Source organism: Agaricus bisporus (genome assembly GCF_000300575.1).
Source record: "Agaricus bisporus var. bisporus H97 unplaced genomic scaffold AGABI2scaffold_7, whole genome shotgun sequence".
In the NCBI taxonomy this organism is placed as follows: domain Eukaryota; kingdom Fungi; phylum Basidiomycota; class Agaricomycetes; order Agaricales; family Agaricaceae; genus Agaricus; species Agaricus bisporus.
The window spans coordinates 1,544,375-1,564,430 of record NW_006267370.1 but is presented as its reverse complement, the minus strand read 5'-3'; the positions used below and the strand labels follow the sequence as shown (position 1 = coordinate 1,564,430).

The 20,056-nt window shown below is 45.4% G+C and overlaps 7 protein-coding genes across 7 annotated transcripts; 3 read left to right on the top strand and 4 right to left on the bottom strand.

Moving 5' to 3' along the window:
- Positions 1–860: 860 nt before the first annotated feature.
- AGABI2DRAFT_179443 (hypothetical protein) lies at positions 861–3,737 on the bottom strand. The gene is made up of 18 exons (XM_006462771.1): positions 3,445–3,737; positions 3,325–3,387; positions 3,231–3,265; positions 3,127–3,180; positions 3,047–3,075; positions 2,943–2,980; positions 2,822–2,890; positions 2,738–2,766; positions 2,505–2,680; positions 2,197–2,456; positions 2,085–2,146; positions 2,028–2,032; positions 1,781–1,975; positions 1,690–1,722; positions 1,397–1,630; positions 1,317–1,349; positions 1,228–1,256; positions 861–1,174 (listed from the first exon to the last, which is right to left on the bottom strand). The coding sequence occupies exons 1-18, from the start codon at positions 3,566–3,568 to the stop codon at positions 1,020–1,022; spliced, it is 1,623 nt and encodes a 540-aa protein (XP_006462834.1). The 5' UTR covers positions 3,569–3,737; the 3' UTR covers positions 861–1,019.
- An 856-nt stretch (positions 3,738–4,593) lies between these two features.
- Positions 4,594–7,182, bottom strand: AGABI2DRAFT_179442 (hypothetical protein; the record flags this gene model as incomplete). Its single annotated transcript, XM_006462770.1, has 18 exons — positions 4,594–4,807; positions 4,860–4,888; positions 4,960–4,992; positions 5,052–5,279; positions 5,336–5,368; positions 5,424–5,618; positions 5,672–5,676; positions 5,731–5,792; positions 5,843–6,102; positions 6,154–6,329; positions 6,380–6,408; positions 6,463–6,531; positions 6,579–6,622; positions 6,679–6,710; positions 6,759–6,812; positions 6,863–6,897; positions 6,946–7,011; positions 7,062–7,182. 18 exons carry the CDS (start codon positions 7,180–7,182, stop codon positions 4,635–4,637), a joined length of 1,644 nt encoding a protein of 547 aa, XP_006462833.1. The 3' UTR covers positions 4,594–4,634.
- Positions 7,183–7,352: 170 nt separating this feature from the next.
- Positions 7,353–9,532, top strand: AGABI2DRAFT_186685 (hypothetical protein; the record flags this gene model as incomplete). The annotated part of the gene is made up of 3 exons (XM_006462769.1): positions 7,353–8,038; positions 8,093–9,329; positions 9,401–9,532. The coding sequence occupies 3 exons, from the start codon at positions 7,353–7,355 to the stop codon at positions 9,431–9,433; spliced, it is 1,956 nt and encodes a 651-aa protein (XP_006462832.1). The 3' UTR covers positions 9,434–9,532.
- A 278-nt stretch (positions 9,533–9,810) lies between these two features.
- AGABI2DRAFT_186683 (hypothetical protein) lies at positions 9,811–12,383 on the bottom strand (the record flags this gene model as incomplete). Its single annotated transcript, XM_006462768.1, has 15 exons — positions 12,171–12,383; positions 12,053–12,115; positions 11,964–11,998; positions 11,820–11,911; positions 11,647–11,759; positions 11,553–11,581; positions 11,312–11,493; positions 10,990–11,234; positions 10,867–10,933; positions 10,608–10,811; positions 10,526–10,555; positions 10,230–10,463; positions 10,129–10,161; positions 10,038–10,066; positions 9,811–9,968 (listed from the first exon to the last, which is right to left on the bottom strand). The coding sequence occupies exons 1-15, from the start codon at positions 12,301–12,303 to the stop codon at positions 9,811–9,813; spliced, it is 1,647 nt and encodes a 548-aa protein (XP_006462831.1). The 5' UTR covers positions 12,304–12,383.
- A 1,201-nt stretch (positions 12,384–13,584) lies between these two features.
- On the bottom strand, positions 13,585–15,025 carry AGABI2DRAFT_186682 (hypothetical protein; the record flags this gene model as incomplete). Its single annotated transcript, XM_006462767.1, has 2 exons — positions 13,585–14,528; positions 14,587–15,025. 2 exons carry the CDS (start codon positions 15,023–15,025, stop codon positions 13,585–13,587), a joined length of 1,383 nt encoding a protein of 460 aa, XP_006462830.1.
- A 1,233-nt stretch (positions 15,026–16,258) lies between these two features.
- Positions 16,259–17,857, top strand: AGABI2DRAFT_207467 (hypothetical protein; the record flags this gene model as incomplete). Its single annotated transcript, XM_006462766.1, has 6 exons — positions 16,259–16,339; positions 16,408–16,844; positions 16,902–17,004; positions 17,065–17,281; positions 17,336–17,630; positions 17,680–17,857. The coding sequence occupies 6 exons, from the start codon at positions 16,259–16,261 to the stop codon at positions 17,816–17,818; spliced, it is 1,272 nt and encodes a 423-aa protein (XP_006462829.1). The 3' UTR covers positions 17,819–17,857.
- A 238-nt stretch (positions 17,858–18,095) lies between these two features.
- Positions 18,096–19,924, top strand: AGABI2DRAFT_186680 (hypothetical protein). Its single transcript, XM_006462765.1, has 5 exons — positions 18,096–18,472; positions 18,527–18,803; positions 18,861–18,985; positions 19,045–19,527; positions 19,596–19,924. Exons 1-5 carry the CDS (start codon positions 18,158–18,160, stop codon positions 19,662–19,664), a joined length of 1,269 nt encoding a protein of 422 aa, XP_006462828.1. The 5' UTR covers positions 18,096–18,157; the 3' UTR covers positions 19,665–19,924.
- The last annotated feature ends 132 nt before the right edge of the window (positions 19,925–20,056 follow it).

Sequence of the window (20,056 nt, the reverse complement as noted above, 5' to 3'; positions counted from 1 at the left end):
TGTCATCTTGCTGATGCAGAAGCTGCTTCGAAACTGCCAACACTCCTCGTTCTCTGCCAAGAGGTGGGATGGTGAGATTTAACCTATTCATGGGGCACCTGACAAAACCTAAAGGATAGATAGATATGCCGGGGTTAGAAGGTTTACCTGTGAATTGTTATTGATCAAATATGCTCAAAGGGGTATCTACTCACGTTATAAGTATTTTCAGATATGGGAGGAGCTGAAAGTCGAGTCACGGCCGCGAAGGCGTTGCTTCGGACGGGGCCCGTGTACGTATTACTTTTGAGTAACTTAGTTGAGTATGACTCGACATGCTCATTATTAGGTAACACTGACTCAGATACAACCAGGGCGCTTATAATGAAGGTTTTGAGAATCCAATGATAGCCACCGTAGTCACAAGGAACACATTCGAGAGTACATATCAACATGGAACGAATTCTGTTCCTACAATTAATATTTAAAACACGGATATCACAGTGCTCTATTGACTGGTTCACGGTGGTCAAAAACCCTCGTAAAACAAAAAAACTACAGCCATAGTAGTAACTCAATCAATCAACCAAACACATCCCGGACCATATCGGAGATACAGAAGTTGGAGCTGCCACACTGCCACAAAAAATTCTCAGATAAATAATAGGTTAGAAGGCGCTGATCATCAGAAGATTTTCAGAATTCAGTGATCTGAGGCTTCTGAGCCATTGTAGCACCACGGCGGAAAACATCCGAGGTACGAATCAACCGGTTGCTCGGTAGAACGCGGAACGAATTATGCCCGAATTCTGTTGCAGCAAAACTTACATTTTCGGAAGAATTCACTATCGCCGTCAAATGCCGGCGCTGGCGCCATGGAGCCTTGTGTCGACCAGTGTGCTGTTTATTCGTAACCAACGAAATCAGAATCACAATCAGAACTACATAGTAAAGGACGATTACAACGTCACCAACCCTCATCACAACTCTCAAACCAAGCACGACACTTTCAGAAAACAAAGCCGCAAACGTCGTACTAATCAATCAACCAAACTCAAGAGCAAAGGTAACTCGCGACTTTTCCCGTCCCCACCCTCAACCATCGGCGAAGCAATACCTGTCATTTTCCAAACCACAGGTTTGGACTTGAATTTCCCAAACCGGAATGAAGCTAGTAAAACGGAAAGTACGACCTCTGTAATGGTCCAGGTTTGAGGTATATGTAATAAAGAACAAAAAAGGACTTACTCATTTCGAGCTGCGAGAACTTGAACCCGCTTTAGTAGTGCCAAGAATCATGAGTCCTACACAGTCAAGAGTAAAAAAACGGAACTCACAGACAAGCCCTACCCCCACCCAAAAATGTCATCCTACCAAAAAGATTAGGAAGTAAACTATAATACGAAAATCCACATACACATGCGAATACACGCCCGGCATATGCGCGCCAGCCACAGTTTCCGGTAACTGAGATAACCATCTTTCAGGTTTCCATTCATACGAGTCGGCACCCCAGATGTCGGGATTGGTGTTGGCGCCGAGGAGCGAGACTATGACCTTTGTTCCATTTCGTAGGAAAATTTCTGTTACCTCTTTTCCATTTGAATCTAAGACGGGCTTGGAGAATGGGAGGACCGTGTCTTTACGGAGGCTAGAATAAACGATAATTTTTAAGCTCGAGATATACACAAGACAAAAGGAAATGCTTACTTCCTCAACGCCGCGAAACTGACTGGTGGATAGCTAGAGTATTTTCATCAAATTTCAAGTCAGGCAGGCAGGAAAAAAAAATGGTACGCACACCCTTAGAGTTTCGCGACAGACTGCATCAAGATACGGGAGTGAAACAAGTTGATCATAGCTCAACTCGTCATTCTTCTGAGCTTCTCTGATTTCGTCTCGCATTCTGTCTTGAACATCCGGATGTTCAGAAAGTAGCCATAAGATACGAGCCAAAGCAGATGAAGTTGTATCCATTGCTGCAAAAACCAGTGTCCTAACTAGAGTAAGACCGTCTTGTATTGATTTGAATGTGAAAAGTGACATACGAGACCTAGGAAAAGAGATTAAATATATGAGAAATAGAAACTTGAAGCCTTGCTTACTTGACCGATAACTTCTTCATCGCTCAGCCGATCTTCCTCAGACACCGTTGTATTAGCTCTCACTAAACATCAAGTCAGAACTTGTTCAGCAAATGATGAAAATATTACGCACTAAGAATACTAATTATATCCTTCTTACTCTCCATCTCCGCAACAACCGCAGGGTCAGAATCCATTAGAACCTTCTTCTTTTCTTCAATAATTTCAATGGACGTTTGACGCATAACGTCAATGATGTGAATAAGTCCTTGAGCGCGCTGCAAGGGAATACGTTCCGCAATGAATCTCTTGACGCGAGGGTAATCGAATTTCTTCGCCAGAGGAAAGATGTACTGGGTCGCATAAAACATCAAGGGGCCAGTAGATACTGTCCTGTGAGAGCGTTAGTCTCTCAACGGAAAAGACACAAAGCATATTCACACAAGATTTTGGACTGCTGTTCTGTACGGGTGGTAGTCGTCATCGTCAACGAGAGAATCGAAAGAGAAACCCATGCCACTCTGGCCAATGAGCTCCAAAGCTGTGCGACTGGTCCAATGCAATACATCAATTTCTTTAGGTCCGTTATCGAGTTTCTTCTTCAACGCTGCACGCAGCTATCATACGAAGGAGTTTCAAGATTAATACCTTCAAGAGAGTGAGCAGAGGCCTACCCTATTCGTAACCTCATAGAAGAGAGGAACTAGCGTATAACATTTGAGGAAAGGAATCCCAAATTAGTCCGGCGAGTCGCTCACTCATTTCCCTCATATGATTGATTGAAAAGACGGGATTCAACATCTTTCTTTGTTTTCGGTGCTGTTCACCTGGTAAATCGTTCAAGTATATAAGATCTGACAAGGCGTTTGGAATTCGTACCAAATGTTGAAAGCAAGCCTTCACCGAAGAAAATGTCGCTATCGATTTGAATAGTAGAGAATTATATATATGTATACTCCCGGCATAAAAAGGTCTTTTCTTACCTGATGCTTGCTTCGTAGATGAGTTGATCCTGTGGTTATTTTATATATGAGGGTCCGGGCGAAGAATAAGTGAAGCGTACTTTGACGAGAATGTGATGGAGAGCTTTAGGGTCACACGTTAGAACCATCGGTTCCTGTCGGGGGAGTGTGAGCCATGAATAAGAGTATCATAAAAAATACACACTCCCAGTGCACCCTTGATCGTCATGGTTGTGCCGTCTGGGGTAGAAGATGTCAGGTTCACGTAAATTGTAGATCAGTAACCGGTCAATACTTACACTTTTTCAGGATCCCGTAGTGGAAGTTCCACCCATTCGGGTTGAATAGCTGAGGAATATTACCTTGTTCGATGTTCGATGTTCAACATCAGCGAGCTCTGCATAATCGCAAGCACGCACCAAAGAACCAGGACGAGGAGGGAGGCCCAGCGAGGTTGGCGAATCGAGAATGCTTGAACACCCGCCATAAGAGATGGAAGGAAATATAGACGACAGCAGCCTTGATGAGTATGTTGAGGAGCATAGTGTGAGAAGTGAAATATAGACCATGCTCGAGCTCTTATATCTTGACATAATTCATGTCATACTGCTGATGCAGAAGCTACTTCGAAGCGACAACACTCCTCGTTCTCTGCCAAGAGGTGGGACGGTGAGATTTAACCTGTTCACGGGGCACCTGTCAATACCTAAAAGATAGATAGATAAGGAAGGTTAGAAGGTTTACCTGTGAATCGTTATTGATGAAAGGGGTATCTACTCACGCTACAAGTATTTTCAGACATGGGAGGAGCTGAAAGTCTGTCAATGAGATGTTCGTGGTGGACACGGCAGTCACGGCCGCGAAGGTGTTGCTTCGGACGGGGCCCGCGTACTATTAATAATTAGTAATTACCTTTGAGTAAGTTGAGCATGTCATCATGATCAGGTAATCTCGATTTTTGGCCGGATTTCGCGAGTAGAGAAAGAACCCGGAAGACTGTACTGAAAGTGGGGAGTGGGAGATCGAAGAATCTACCTATACAGTTTTCTAGGCCCTATCTCGCGTAGAACAGTAGGGTTTGGGTCTGGGTGGAAAATTAAAACAAATGAATTAGCTGGGATGAGACGGCGTACGACGCAACAGAATAGGGTAGAATAGTATCAGACTAATTATCTCGAGTCAACCTGAGCGTGACGTCACACCAGCGTTTAATGTAAAGGATATGGGTAACCAAATAGTCGCACACACACGGGCACACTCCCGAGAAATCACATCGCGTGAAGGACGAGCGCGATGTTCCACTAAATGCAGGCCTTGTCGAGGTCAGAGTTGGTCGTTTTGAAATTGACAGTTTCCATCTCCCCGAGACTCTGAAACCGTAGAACAAATACGGTTTCACAGCGCCTGACATAGAATGAATTCATGTCCAAATTCTATCCCTACAGATGATATTTTAATCATGGTAATCATGCTCAATTGACTAGTCCATTCTAGAGAATCTTCACGTTCAGGCTAGTATTTAAATAGCTCACTTGTACTTCGATACCTTAGCCGTTCAACCTATCTAATTCCTCAACACCACAATAAAAAAACCCATACCAACTCAATCTCAATCCACCAAACTCAAAATCAAAGGCAACTCCCTCCTTCTCCCATCCCCATCCCCATCCCCATCCCCACTCTCAACCACAGGCGAAACAATACTCGTCATCTTCCAAACCACATCTTTCGATTTCGATTTCCCAAACCGAAACGAAGCTAATAAAACAGAAAGCACGACTTCTATAATAACGATGTTTAGTAGAGATGGTTTTTAGGTAAAAGAAAGACATACTCATTTCGATTTGGGAGTGTTGAAACCCACTTTTAATAGATATCAAAAAACCATGAGCTCTTAGGCTAAAAGTTGAAACAAAAAAAAAGGAGTAACGCACATACAAGCCCTACTCCCACACAAAACCGTCATCCTACAAAACATCAAGTTAAACAAAACACCATAAATACAATAAAAAAAAAATTCACATACATATGTGAATACACACCCGGCGCACCAGCCACAGTATCCGGTAACGAATCCAACCATCTTTCCGGTTTCCATTCATACGAATCAGAACCCCAAATATCCGGATTGGTATTAGCACCCAAAAGCGAAATTAAAATTTTCGTTCCTTTTTGTAAAAACGTTTCTGTTATCTCTTTACCTGTTGAATCTAAGATGGGTTTGGAGAATGGAAGAACTGTGTCTTTGTGGAGTCTTAGATGATAATTCAATGAGGGGACACATAAACGACAGAAGATGAGAAGACTTACTCCCTTACTCTCCCGAAATTGACTGGGGGATAACTAGAATATTTCCATCATTACAATTTCACCATGAGTCGATTGTAAGAGTACGTACACTCTTAAAGTTTCACGACAGACTGCATCAAGATACGGGAGAGAAACCAACTGATCATAGCTCAACTCGCCATTCTTCTCAACTTTTCTAATTTCATCTCGCATTTTCTCTTGAACATCCGGATGTTCAGAGAGAAGCCATAAGATGCGAGCTAGAATGAATGAAGTTGTATCCATTGCTGCAAAAACCAACGCCCTGACTAGGTTTTAACAAAACCTTGGATAAACATAATTTGAAAATAAACATACGAGATCTAGGAATAAAAATTAAATTCGAGAAGAAAGCGAAAATTGAAAGCGTTGCTCACTTGAGCAATGACCTCGTCATCAGGTAACCGATCTTCCTCAGACGCCATTGTATTCGCTCTCACTGAACATCAAGTAAAAACTTGTTCAGCAAATGATGAAAATATTACGCACTAAGAATACTTATAATATCCTTCTTACTCTTCATCTCCTCAACAACCGCAGGATCAGAGTCCATTAAATCCTTTTTCTTTTTCTCGATGATTTCAATGGATGTTTGACGCATAACATCAACTATGTGAACGAGCCCTTGAGTGCGCTGTAAGGGAATATGTTCGACAATGAATCTCTTGACGCGGGGAAAATTGAACTTTTCAGTCCAGGGGAGGATAAACTGGGTTGCGAAAAACATCAGGGGTCCAGTAGATAATGGTCTGTAAGAATTGTCAGTCTATCAACAGAATAAGAAACGGAAGGGCATTTACATAACATTCTCGATTGCTGATCTATACGGGTGGTAGTCGTTATCGTCAACGAGAGAATCAAAAGAGAAACCCATGCCACTCTGCCCGATGAGCTCCAAAGCTGTGCGACTGGTCCAATGCAACATATCAATTTCCTTGGGTCCATTCTCAAGTTTCCTTTTCAACACTGCACGTAACTGTCATACACGCGTTAGAAATTTGTGCTGCCGAATGAGAAGCGACATACCCTGTTCGTAACCTCATAGAAGAGAGGAACTGACGCATAAATTTTAAGGAAAGGAATTTTGAGTAGTCTAGCGAGTCGCTCACCCATTCCCCTTAAGTGACTAGTTGAAAAGAGAGGATTTAACATCTTTCTTTGTTTTCGGTGCTGTTCACCTAATAAAAATTATATAAGAACTGACGCGATGGACTAAAAGTCATACCAGTTGCTACGGCCAAGCCTCCGCCGAAGATAATGCTACTTATGCTGAAAAAATATACTTTGAGGTACGTTCGGAGGCCCCGGCATAAAAGACTTCTCACCTGGTGCTTGACACTTCGCAGGCGAGTCGATCCTATAGTTGATTGGTTATATGTTGCAGTAAGGGCAGGGTGGTGCGTACTTTGACGAGAAGGTGCTGGAGAGCTTTGGGGTCACACGTTAGAACCATCGGTTCCTGTCGGGAGAGTGTGAGCCATGAAAAGCATCATTAAATAAGCGACTCACCCCCATTGCACCCATGACCTTTACGGTAGTGCCGTCTGAGGAAATTTCAATAGATAGTTGGACCCATAATGGTCCATACGTACACTTTTTCAGTATCCCATGGTGGAAATCCCATGCCGTGTTCGGGTTGAACAGTTGAGTAAGATTACCTTGTTCATTGTTCAACATTCGCAGATTCCGAATAACCGCACGCACGCACCAGATAACCAGGATGTTGAGGGAGGACCCGCGAGATTGAATCGAGAATGCCTGAACACCCGCCATAAGAGGTGGAAGGAGATATAGGCGACAGCAGCCTTGATGAGTATGTTGAGGAGCATTGTGAAATATAGACCATCCTTGAGGTTTTAAGTATATGACGAGGGATGACGAGGCTCTGCCGAGCGCGGGATAGATAGGAGGTTTACTCGACGGCATTAAATGAAGGGTGACGTCATGCTTAGATAATGTAGTCGGTTATCGATGGTCGCCTGCGTTGTTACGATTTGCGATGGGGAACAGTGCATCGTCGACCGCGCCGCCGCGCACAGGCAGGCCCACGGAGCCCCGGCCCAGGTCACCCGGCGAGAAAGAGGCTTCTGTCGGGCCGCGCCGCCGTTCGCTCGAGTTGCCCGACTTTAACCGCTCCTTTTCACGAGGCCGACCACGCACGCCGCCCAAAACCGAGGCCATCAACATCCCCCGCGCCGCCCCCGACGCGCCACCCGTACAACGACCACACAATAACTTTTCGTCTACTGACCTCATCATCCCCGCCACTCACCTCCCCTTCCCGCCTAACCAGCGCATCCTTTCCACCTCTTCCCATGGCGCCGCCCGTGCTCACCGTTCCCGAGGGGGACCTCAGCCCATGCAGAGCATCTACCCCGACCCTGCTTCCGAACAACACCTCCACCGCCGTCACCAACCACTTGCTCTCACCCCCTCGTCCCCCACTCCCTTTGTTAAAGAAATTGTCCACTCGACCATCCCCATTGGTCTCTGTGTAGATCCAGATTCGAGGGGAGATGACGACGACGAAGAGGAGAATGGGCTTGCTCAACCCGCACCTGTAGATGACCCTGCGTTGGCCGATTTCATTCCCGTCAAATTCACTTGGCGAGGCGGTGGAAAAGTCGTTATACTCGCACGCGCAGGCGATGACGACTGGAATGGTCGTCAACCCATGGAACGAGAGTCCGTATACTTCCATCTACTATCAATAAACTTTTATTGACTCGTAACTCACAGACATCCAAATTCGAATACCTGGGTGGCGACAGTGTATCTCCTTCCAGGCACCCACCATGTTCGTTTCCTTGTTGATGACCAATGGCGCGTATCCGATGAAATGTCTACCGCCGTCGACGACCAAGGTTCTCTTGCCAACTATGTCAACGTCCAACCCGGAGGCACTCCTCCATCTCAATCTTCTCCTTTACCTCCCCCCGCTCAACAACCCCCACCATCCCGCCAACAACAACATGTCCCCGGTCAATCCTTCTGGTCTGTCGGTTCATCCGTCGACGATGATTACAGACCTCAACAAGACCTCGTCACCCAAGTCATCCAAGCTCGTTGGACAAGTGAACTTCCACCAGAACTCATCGAAGCTGCTCGAGAGGAAGAAGCTTATCTCACAGCCTCTGCTGGTCAATACGATGCCGCTGCACGAAGTGTCCATGTTTCTGGTTTTGTACCTGCACCAAGCGTCCCCCCTGCACCTGGAATGCCACGACATTTGGATAAATTGATTATGAACACTAGAATGACTATACCATCACAACATTCCAGTGGAAATTCCAACACGGGTTCTCCAGCTCGACAAAGCACTCATCTTCCAGGTGGTATAGGATCAGGTCAAGGGGGATCTAATGGCCGTGAACGTGATAGAAGTGGAAGACGTGAACCTCGACAACATCGTCGTAGAGAAGGTCGTGAGAATAGAGAAAAGGAACAACAAAGAGAACGAGATAGACGTGGGATTGAGGATAGACAGAAAAGGGAGAGGGAGAGAGAGAAAGAGTCGGTGAAGAGGGATTCGGGGTATCCAAATCTTCCACCGGCGCCACCGCCGAGTGAAGATGGGTCTGGTGTTGGGTTGGATGAGAAACCTGAACATTCACCTGTGAGGGAAGGAGGAGGAGAAGAAGAATCTTCGACTAACAATACCACCCCCGAAGTATGTCCCACACCAGAACCTACTCAAACACCTAAAATCCCAACACAAACACTCTCAACCCCAATCCCAACATCAACATCAACATCAATACCAATACGTCCAGGTCCATCACCACTCACAAATGAATTACGAGGACCTGTGAGTGGATCTAGGGCTATAACATTGGATATGGAGAATATGCCGGCGTTGACGGATGATGCGAGTGTGTTACCTGTGCCGAGTCATGTCGTGTTGCAACATTTGTGTACGAGTGCGATTAAGAATGGGGTTGTGGCTGTGGCTACTACGACGAGGTATCGGAAGAAAGTGAGTTTTTTTTTTCATATTGATTTATTTTTGTGATGGGATGGGATTGTTGATGATGGTTTTTGTTTTAGTTCATGACTACGGTTTATTATAAACCAACATGAATCCTTTTATATATAGCATTAATTTCCACTGCTCGAATCTTTTAACCCCCTTGTTTTTTTGGTTTGATTGAAAAATACTAACTTGTTTACTCGCACGCATATTTTTTGATCTTTTCATTCTTACTCATCCCTCTCTTTTAACGATGATGATGTATTTATTTTTTTTTGGAGGGATATGTGTATTACTGTGTTGATTGAGTGTTCAATCGATGTATAGATCTAAGTGAAGTAAGTATCACGATTCTGATATTCCCACCAATCTTAACAGGGCACTAAACGTCATCAAATATCTCAACCAAAATATATATATATATATATATATCGCACAAGTGTAATTAGTACATAGTACAAGTCCGAAAGAACGCTCACTCAGACTACTATATCATTTCCAACAAAGTAACTTTGAGAGGCATAGTCGAATTGGAATAGTCGTCGCCTTCAACGATGGGAGTAGAGATTCCAGACATCTTCCATTTGATGGTTTGGTGGGTTCTTGAGAATTTGAAGGAGGTGAGGAGGATGGAGAGTACGACCTCTTTTTTTCAAAAAGTAAAATTTTTTTGTCAGATAGTTGTCTTAGCTAGACGGAGTTTGATGGACGTACTCATTTCGAGTTGAGAGAATTTGAATCCACTTTTTATGTATCATGTTTTAGTGAGTGAAACTTGTGCAAAATAGGAGAGGAAAAAACGTACATGCAAGCACGACTTCCACCAAGAAAAGTCATCCTAACATCCCACCAAAAAGAGGTCAAAGGTCAAAAAAAAAAAAATCAAAAAAAGAGACATAGACCCACAAATGCGAGTAAATCCCAGGCATATGCGCTTCCGCCACTTTATCCGGTAACGGATTCAACCATCTCTCCGGTTTCCATTCTTTTGCGTCGGTTCCCCACATATCTGGATTTCGATTTGCGCCGATGATGGAGACGTGGATGGTTGTACCGTTTGGGATGAAGAGGTCGGTGACTTGTTGTTTGGTGGTGGTTTGGAGGGGTTTGGAGAGGGGTAGGATCATGTCTTTTCGAGCGCTGTTTTTCATTTTATGAGTTTTTTTGATAATCATTCAGAATTGAAGGCTAATAAGTCTTACATTCGGATTGCATTCGCCAACGGTGGGAATCTAGTTATGTTGAGAAACACAAAATTGGCATGAAAAAAAAAAAAAAACTTACACTCGGAGTGTTTCACGACAAACGGCATCAAGATAAGGAAGACTAACAAGTTTATCATATCCTAATTCTTGATCACCGTTGTTCTTTTTGGCTTCAATAAGTTCTGCGCGTAGTTTATCCTGTACGTCCTGATGATCAGCGAGTAATAATAGAATTCGGGAAAGTGCTGAGGAAGTTGTGTCCATCGCCGCAAATGTCAAAGTACTACTCAAACGAGGTTAAGGAGTTTGATTCGGGTGCCTTGTGATAGGTGACGTACGCTACTTGACCAAATAATTCTTCATCCGTCAATCTATCCTCTTCTGTCGCACTTTCATTCGCTCTCACTATCATATTTCTTCGTCAGTCCAACAGTGCGCGGCAAAAAAAAAAATAATCTCACTCAAGATGCTGATAATATCCTTCTTCCCGTCATCGCCATGACCCTCTTCCATGGCCTGTCGCTTCGTCTTATAGATATCCAGAGCAGTTTCATGCATCACATCCGTGATATCTTTAATATCTTGTACCCATTTCGAAGGCCAATGATCAACGACCCATCGTTTGAAACGCGGAAAATTGAATTTATGAACAATCGGAATGGCGTAGGAGGCAAGTACGGCTGCTAGAGGACCTGCAAGAAACCCACTGAAAGTAAAAGAATATCGCAAACAAAAAAACAATCAATAAAATTTTTCCGCATAGATGATAAGACTGGTGCTTACCCTAAACGTTTGACAGACCGGCTGTATGGGTGCAAGTCCGCTTTTTGGGAACTTTCGAGGGAATCGAAAGAGTATCCCATGCCACTTTGACCGATGAGTTCGAGTGCGGTACGTGTCATCCAGTGAAGGACGTCAATTTCCTTGGGTGACGTTTTGACTTGGTTATAGATCGCTTTGCGCAACTACCACAAAAAATGATCATTTAGGAATCGTTCTAATGAAGGGATTGTGTATCACGTACTCGGCTTGTTACATCGTAGAATATCGGCGCTGGCAGGAAGAGAAAAAGTGCAGATAAGAATGGAGAGACTAAGTTTTGAGTGATTCGGACGTACTCATCTCGCGCATATGAGCAATTGAGAAAACAGGATTCAACATCTTGCGTTGCTTCCTATGTTGTTCGCCCAAAGTCGACAACAAGCCTTCACCAAAAAGAAGCTTACTCGATCTTGCAAGAATTCAGTCAAGTTGATTGACACCAAGTTGGAGAAGTATTTTCATTACATACAAGGTGAAGGACTCGGATTCTTCATATATATATTGATCTTTGACGAGAATGTGATGGAGGGCTTGGGGGTCGAAAATGATCAATTGACGTTCCTTTAAGATTTATTGAGGATGAATTATCGTGCCTTCGAATGTGACGACGTACTCCCAGTAGTCCCTTGACCATCATGACGCTTCCATCTGCAGAGACTCTGAGATTGAACAAACCCAAAGAGAAAAAAGCATAAAACACACATTTTCTCAGGATCTCGTCATGATACTTCCAAGCGTCGGCGTGAAATAAATCTTTGACATGACCTAAAGCGAGCCGTGAAGATCAAGGCCCAAATCACCGATATTTTATTGAACTCACCAGTGATCAAAGAAGCTGGAGGTGGTCCAGGTACAATATCCAGAGGCGACTTGACGACATAATTCCTGATCAATTTCCACACAACCACCGAACTGAGGTATACGGTTATTCCTTGGACCAGGATCGACGCCATTCAACCTGCTGGAGTTCGAAACAAGGTTGAAACAAGAGACTCGGATAGCCACTCGAACACGGAGAGGAGAAGGGGAGGACTAGGGAAGCTTGCGTGTGAGTCAATTCCACCACGTTTATATCAGTATATCAGACGCAAAGCGTTTTCAAACGCGACAGAAGAGTATTTCAGGAAAACAATCATGTGGTTGATGCTTCGCGGGTGCCGATGATACGTTATAGTTTTTACAAACGTATGCTGTATACTTATCCGCACCAAATAGACGAGATTGGAATTGTTGCAAGAGTACCAAGAGAAAGTTGAATACACATTATCGCGTTTATGCGGTCTTTAACTATTGGAGGCATGTAGAAACCCACCCGCGGCACCTCGGAATCAATATCAGTACATATCACACAACTTACAGATGAGAATGACAAACCGGCGTAAAAGGCCCGTTGTTCTCATGAACAGCGCAACAATGCAGATGTAGCTAGCGCCTTCAGTAGTAGTTGTAATAGCCTTAGAGCGACGACGTGCCCTGGTCCAGAGTTGCTGCAGTGGTTGAGCCTGGAGCTTTGACCGATGATCACCAACAACCGGGGAGACCATCAACGCGTACACGTTGACCGAAAGTAGTTATTAGAGTTAGAGTTCGCCTTACCTTGATAAATGCTACTAGCCAATGAAGATTTGTGGCATTTCTCAGAGGGCTCGTGGTTGCCTCTGACATTCGTCTCCTTCTCACAGCTGTCCGATGTTTCCTCTCCAATCAGTCAAGCCCAGATTTAGACATCATGGGAAGAGACGTTCGCCTAGAATTTGAAGCATATCATCCAAGCATAGTCAAATTCCCGCTTTGGGTACTATAAGATGGCATCTGCGTTATTCATACCCAAGGTGATTTGAAAATTTCGTCGTGAGCCTGATAGTCGCTAGATAACCAATAGTAACCGTGGGGACCGAGATTCCTAGGTGATATCCAAGTGAGAACGCTGTCTGGTCACCCAAAAAGCGTGAATTTCGACCACCAGTGTCACTTGTCCAGGCCTCCAGTAGGGTTCCTGTGGGTGAAAACCGAACTTAGAAATACGGTAGTGCAGGACGGTGTCGAACCGCGCCGTTAGCAGTGATAGGGAATTCATAGAGACAAAGGCCGTGATGTGATCAAATTTCTCACACGGACTGCTCTCTGATTTAAAAATCAGACCGTGTTCGTTCCTCGTTCCGATCTTCACCCTTCTACATAGTACACCCTATTTCAAATAAAACAACACTGGAAATTTTCGATCGATTCATTACCTACATGTAATCCTCTTCGTCCATATCATCCAAGAACCAGTTCGCCTCAACCTTAGCCCGAATTTCCTCCTCCGGGATCCCGTTCAACACCGTCACTTTAAGCAGCTTCGCGAGGGCCATGGCCTTCCTGTAGTGTTCATTGGACACCCAAGTCTCCGTCCCAAAGCCAATCATGCCTCCGCACCCCTCAAAATTCTCATCCGCTACTTGCAGTTTCGCGCTCAGCTCCTTCGTCTGGCGTAGGTCCTCAGGTTCGAATGCGATTGGACACGGCACACCATCCCCCGTAAGTCTCTTCCATGTCTCCGTTGCTTCTATCAGCGTAGTCTTCAACGCGTGGGTCTCACCTTCCCATGGAGTACCGGCTTGGTCGAAAAGGCGGTAGTTAAACATGGACACAGGATCTGACAACACATCGTGATGAAGTTTGTTGTACCGCTCCGTGTTCTTGACGTAGTGGAAGTGGATAAGACGGTAGTGGTAGAGTTCCATCGCGTGGTTCTGTTCGGATTGGTCCAGCTCGTCCATGTTCGTCGGCAGTGAGGGTGGGATGAGAACCTGCGACACCGGGTCATCATAGTTCTGCAAACGACCTGGTATACCAGCGAGGAGAAACATGGGTAGGATCGATGCGTGTTGCCAGTCGAGCAGACCCTCGATTTTCAACTGGTTAGAGTCTGAAGACCTTGACACGATGATGTTGCTCGGTTGGAGATCGGGATGTCGGATACAGAAACGATGGAAGGCTGAGTTCTTAGGAACGAGTGAGGATGCGATGAGAAGGTAGCGTTCGAGGTTCTTGATGTGGTCCGAAGGAGACTGCTCCTTGTATCCGAAAGACTCCCTTCTTTCACGCCGGAACGGTAGTAGCGGTCGACCGAACTTTTTCAAATACGCCACTTCCTTGCGAGCTGCTGCAATTTGCGCTGACTGGGCATTTTCGTCTATAGTCTCGACTAGTACCCAAAAGTTCGATAAAAGGGAAGGCAGAGAGTGGCGTACATGGTCCCCTGTCTACGTCGAGCTGTGACCTCCTTCCGTACCACATATGCAGTCTGGCATCTGGACCAACACAGAAGCGCTCATCGTTAAGCGGTATGCCCGTCCTCCCTGCCACCTTCTTCAAATCACTGGTATAGTAGAGGCTTCCACCAGCCGGAAAAGGAATCGACATCATTTGAGATTCGAGCTGAACAAGTTGGCGCAAGACCGAAACGATATCCGGTCCCTGCGGCTCCAGCCAAACATCGCTGAGCTTCATGCCTCTGACAAACTCCATAAATATATACTCCGTCTTCGCAGCGTTGTCCGACGAAGGAGAGTAATCGTAAACCTCAGGAACAGGCAGTCCAGAAGTACGGAGGAAATGCATCGTGGCCACTTCACTGGCTATAGCGTAGAACTTGGGGACTGTGGCGGGATACGGGATACGGGCTACCATCTCGAAGCCGTCATGCATGGTGATAAGAAAAATCCGGTTAAAGCCACCTTCGGCGAGCTTTACAAATGTGTGGATGTCTTGCGAAGTTCGACCAACAGACTGCGCCGCGAGTCGACAAAGCTCGTCAATGTCGAACTCGCGTCTGCGCTCTGCGAGGCGAAGATCGTTGTTGACGCTGGATATGCGAAATTATGGATCAGACATATACGTCAGAAAATAACATGTTATAAGACTTACAGCCAGCGTCCCGATGAATAGTTGAAGAGAGTATCAAGAGAGTCTGACTTGCTTGAGGATGCATGACAAGGCAGCTGCGAATAGGTCCGAGTGAAGTTGCAGATTGAGGGGAAAGGATGTGCTGAACGCAGCGAGGAAAGAGAACGGCGCAGAGGCGTGGTGACGAGCCTCGCGCACCCAAGGGAGTAGCGCATACGTCAAAATACTAGATAAATACAATTTAGCTTTTTAAATTTAGAGCATTTAGAGAAAATACCTTGATTCAAGTCAGTTGGATCTGGATGAGAAGGATACTGCAATAATCTCTGAGGCTTCAACATCGCTGGCGCAGCGGAAGCCTTAAGCGACCCGTGAGAAACTAGTGGGCTTGTTTCCTGAGACTTGATTTTAGATTTTAGCGGCCTGGTCATCCTGATTCTTTCCTGTGCACCAATTTTAAGTATTCTGTTCAAGAGCATGAAGAAGCTTATATGCATTTTACATCTTTCGTTGGCCAGTCCGTGTATCGGCATAATACCCTTCCCATGATTTGCTCTAAGCACCACAAAAAACGCTCCACAAAAAAGTCGCCTAGGGAACGCAAAATTAAAGCATCACACACACACCGATGTAAGTTACTTCTGACAATGACAGTACAATGACACGTCGCTGAAAGATTTCAAAGCTTCCTGCATTATTCATGAGAAAAAATACATAACATGAGTTTACTCTATTTAGTTAAACCACAACCGTCATGCAAAAATAGATGATATAGATCGACAGATGATAAAAAAGAAGACCTTGACCTGAATAGTGTAGTGGCGTCTTTGAAGGGACGACAACCCTTGTCACAACGACTGAGCAAGCGATAAATAGCTGGGGTATGTTGAAGTGAAAGAAGAAGATCGATATTTTCGAACCCTTTTTCCCCCCCTTTCATCTCAGATTTCCGTTGTTACATACCGGGTCCCCTTCGATTCATCTCTCCCAAACAAACGCTTAACCTTGTTTATCGATATGGAAGAAGATCGAGTTGTGAAGAGTAATAAGACATTGGTGTTGTGTTTTGATGGGACAGCAGCAGAATATGATGGTGATGTATGTTTTCCTCTAAGTATTCATGATGATAATACGCTGTTCATTAACATAAAGCCACTCTTTCTCAGAACACCAACATTCCTCTCTTCTTCTCTTTTCTCAAGAAAAACAATAACAGAGAACAATTATGTTATTATCAACCCGGTGTCGGAACTTACTTTAATCCCGGAGTCGTCTCCCCGGTTTTCACATGGGCAGCAAAGATATTGGATGAAGCCTTTGCTTGGTATCTAGATGAACATGTGATGGACGGGTATAGGTTTATCATGAGTAATTATGAAGCTGGAGACAAGATCTGTTTGTTCGGGTTCTCGAGAGGCGCGTATACAGCGAGGGCGCTAGCTGGATTTTTGTACAAGGTGGGATTACTATCGAAAGACAATGATGCGCAAGTGCCCTTTGCGTATAAATTATATGAACGAGAGGATAAGGACGGACTTGAGCTTTGTAGAGGATACAAGAAGACGTATTGTCAGGAGGTGGATATTGAATTCGTGGGTGTTTGGTGAGATGCCAACGTTTTTTTCCCTTTGCAACATGAAAGCTAATGATGTTGATGAAGGGATACGGTCGCTAGTGTTGGTATTTTTAGGGGTCGTACCTTGCCATTTGTCTCTTCGAATCATTCGATCAAGACGTTTAGACATGCTGTATCACTAGACGAGGTGCGTTATCGAACGAGTCGAGTCATCCACTCGGAGGCACTGAAGAAGAGCTCTTCCAAGCGTCGAGCAAAGTACTTGCCAAATTTGTACCACCGACCAACACCTAAAGCCGCAATCTTGAAAGGTGCTTCAACTCTCGGCGAGAATTCGTCTTCCAGTACCGAGCACAAGACAAGTCTATGGTGTTTCCCAAGGTCAAAGAACAAGAAAGATCAGCCAATAGAGTTCGGAGAGGCATCTGATGTTTTGGAAGTTTGGTTCGCAGGCTATCATTCGGGTGAGTAGGACTCTCTCACTCGTCGTTGCCATGGAATGATATATGTCGTTACAGATGTCGGTGGGGGAAAGGAACTCAACGGAACGCTGAATTCGTTGAATTACATTAGTTTACGATGGATGATTCGAGAGGTCATCAAGTCAGGATGTGGGATTAAATTCGACAACGAGGCACTGAAACAGCTGAAGATTGAGTTTGACGGTGAGAAGATCAAGGAGGTGGACAGAGTCGATGCTCTTGCGAAGGAACACGATTCACTCGTGCTTGACCGTATTTGGTGGTTGTTGGAGATTATTCCGATGAAGTTTAGGTATCAAGAGCATGACGGGTCGTGGAAGACGACATTCAGGTATGGTGACCCGATATGGAAGGTTGTGATGCTCACGAGGACACACCAGATGGCATCTCGGGCGGGGACGGCGAATAGTGAACAAAGAACCAGTGTTCCACAGCTCTGTGAAGACGCGGGTGGAATTGAAGGCGGGGTATAAGCCGCGGGCAGAGTGGGAGGCTGGGACGGAGAGATATGTGTCGTAATCTGTAATATCACGTGGTATATAGTTCTTGTTCACCGCCATAATGGCCGCCCCGCTGCGCAAGAAACGCAACTTCCGCGGGCTGCAGCTCCAGGTCACAGAGCCCCCCACCGCGCCCCTCCCGCCCCCGCCGCCCATCCCGCCCCTCAACCTCACCGAAATTCAGCCCCTCGTCATCCGCAAGACACCCACGGCAACCCACCCCTCCAGCACACTGCCCTCTGTCCAGCCTCGCACACAGACCCCGGCCTCGACGCGGTCCTCAACCAGCTCAGCATCAGCAGAACATGCCCCTTTGCTCGCAGCCAAGCCTTCTGTGGGCAAGAAACGCCCCCCACCCATGACTCTCAAGCCGAAACTGCCTCCCTCAAACATCAATGTCGAGTCCACTGCCGCCGCAGAAGAAAGCATGCTGACCGTCGTCAACCCCGCCGGAGTAAACTCAGCTCCGAGCACAGGATCCTTTGTATCAGGGCGCAGAACAACCTATCATGCCCATCTCTCCAATGCCCTCGCAAATCTCGATATGAACGCAGAGGTCAAACTTGACCTCAAGGCAGAGGATATCCAAGACTTACAGGAGCTTGGCCAGGGCAATGGAGGCAGTGTCAAAAAGGCTCAACACGTTCCTACAGGCACCGTAATGGCCAAAAAGGTACGCACCGTTCTCATCCGTTCAGGGGAATCAATGTAATAAAGGAGCCCGTAGATCGTCCTCATAGACGCCAAACAATCCGTCAGGAAACAGATTCTTCGAGAGCTCCAAATTATGCACGGCTGCAAGTCGCAGTATATCGTCTCCTTCTATGGAGCTTTCCTCGCCGATCCTAATATATGTATCTGTATGGAATTCATGGACAAGGGCTCCCTCGACGGGATTTACAAAAAGATCGGACCTATAGATATTGACGTAGTCGGCAAGGTCGCTATCGCTGTGCTAGAAGGTTTGACATACCTGTATGATGTCCACCGCATCATTCATCGAGGTCAGTGTCGCTACACGTGATGCGCTGTTTCGTTGAGCACTGACTCGATCTGTCAAGACATCAAGCCATCAAATATACTCTGTAACTCGCAGGGAGAGATCAAAATATGCGACTTTGGTGTTTCCGGAGAGCTTATCAATTCTATTGCTGATACATTTGTTGGCACGTCAACCTACATGAGTGTACGTACATCTTTCTCCCTGTGTTCAATTCTTTATCTCACTTGTCATTGGCACAATAGCCGGAACGGATACAAGGCGCTCAATATACCGTCAAATCTGATGTTTGGTCACTGGGCATTTCGCTCATCGAACTCGCCTTGGGTCATTTTCCATTTGCTGATTCCGACTCTGGTGATTCAGACCTTTCCGATCTGGACTACACTCTTTCACCTGCTCGACCTAATCCAGGTTTACTTGGTCTTAACGGAAACTCGAATACCAATGCAAGCTCTAATGGCGCGTCATCCTTTGAGACGCGTCGCCGAGAGAAGAAGAAGGAGAAGAAGGCAAAGGATAAGAGGAAGAGTAAGGGTGTTAGTTTACAAGGTGGAGGGATGACGATGAGTATTTTGGAATTATTGCAACATATCGTGAATGAGCCTGCACCGAGATTGAATAACGGTCCTGGTGGGGAGGGTAAATTTCCTAGGATGGCGGATGCATTTGTGGAGTATTGTTTGCTCAAAGACCCTGATGAGAGATGGACACCGAAGGATTTATTGGTGAGTAGTAGAGTCGACTTTCTTCGCGTCGGATGGGGAATAACGGTTTTTTTCTCTTATTTTTGTAGAAACATGAATGGATTGATCATTCGAAAAAGGCGGATGTCGACCTTGAAGGTTGGGCAAGCACTTTTTGATCATGACCACCTCCTCCCCCACTACCCTCCACCACTCCCTTTTTTGTATATCTCCCCCACCCTCTGTTGCACCTACCCAATTCGTCCTGTGATTTGCGTTGTACTATTATCAAAATTCGTTTTCTATTACTCCATATGTATCTGATGTTGTTATATTCTTTCTCTCTCTCTCTCTTTTCCTCTCTTTTTTACATCTGGAATGAACCCTAAGTATGATGATTTGTTGCTTGTGGTTTGGAATGTTTGTAGTTGGTGGTTTTGTTTATTTTTTAAAAAGACCGTTATTTAATTCAAGGTCGCCTTGTTGTTTTCTTCGAGTTGGTGATGTGGCATTTAAGCTGATTGAGGTTCTGGTCGTGGATAAAAGGCTACACGGCTAGAGGATCCATTAC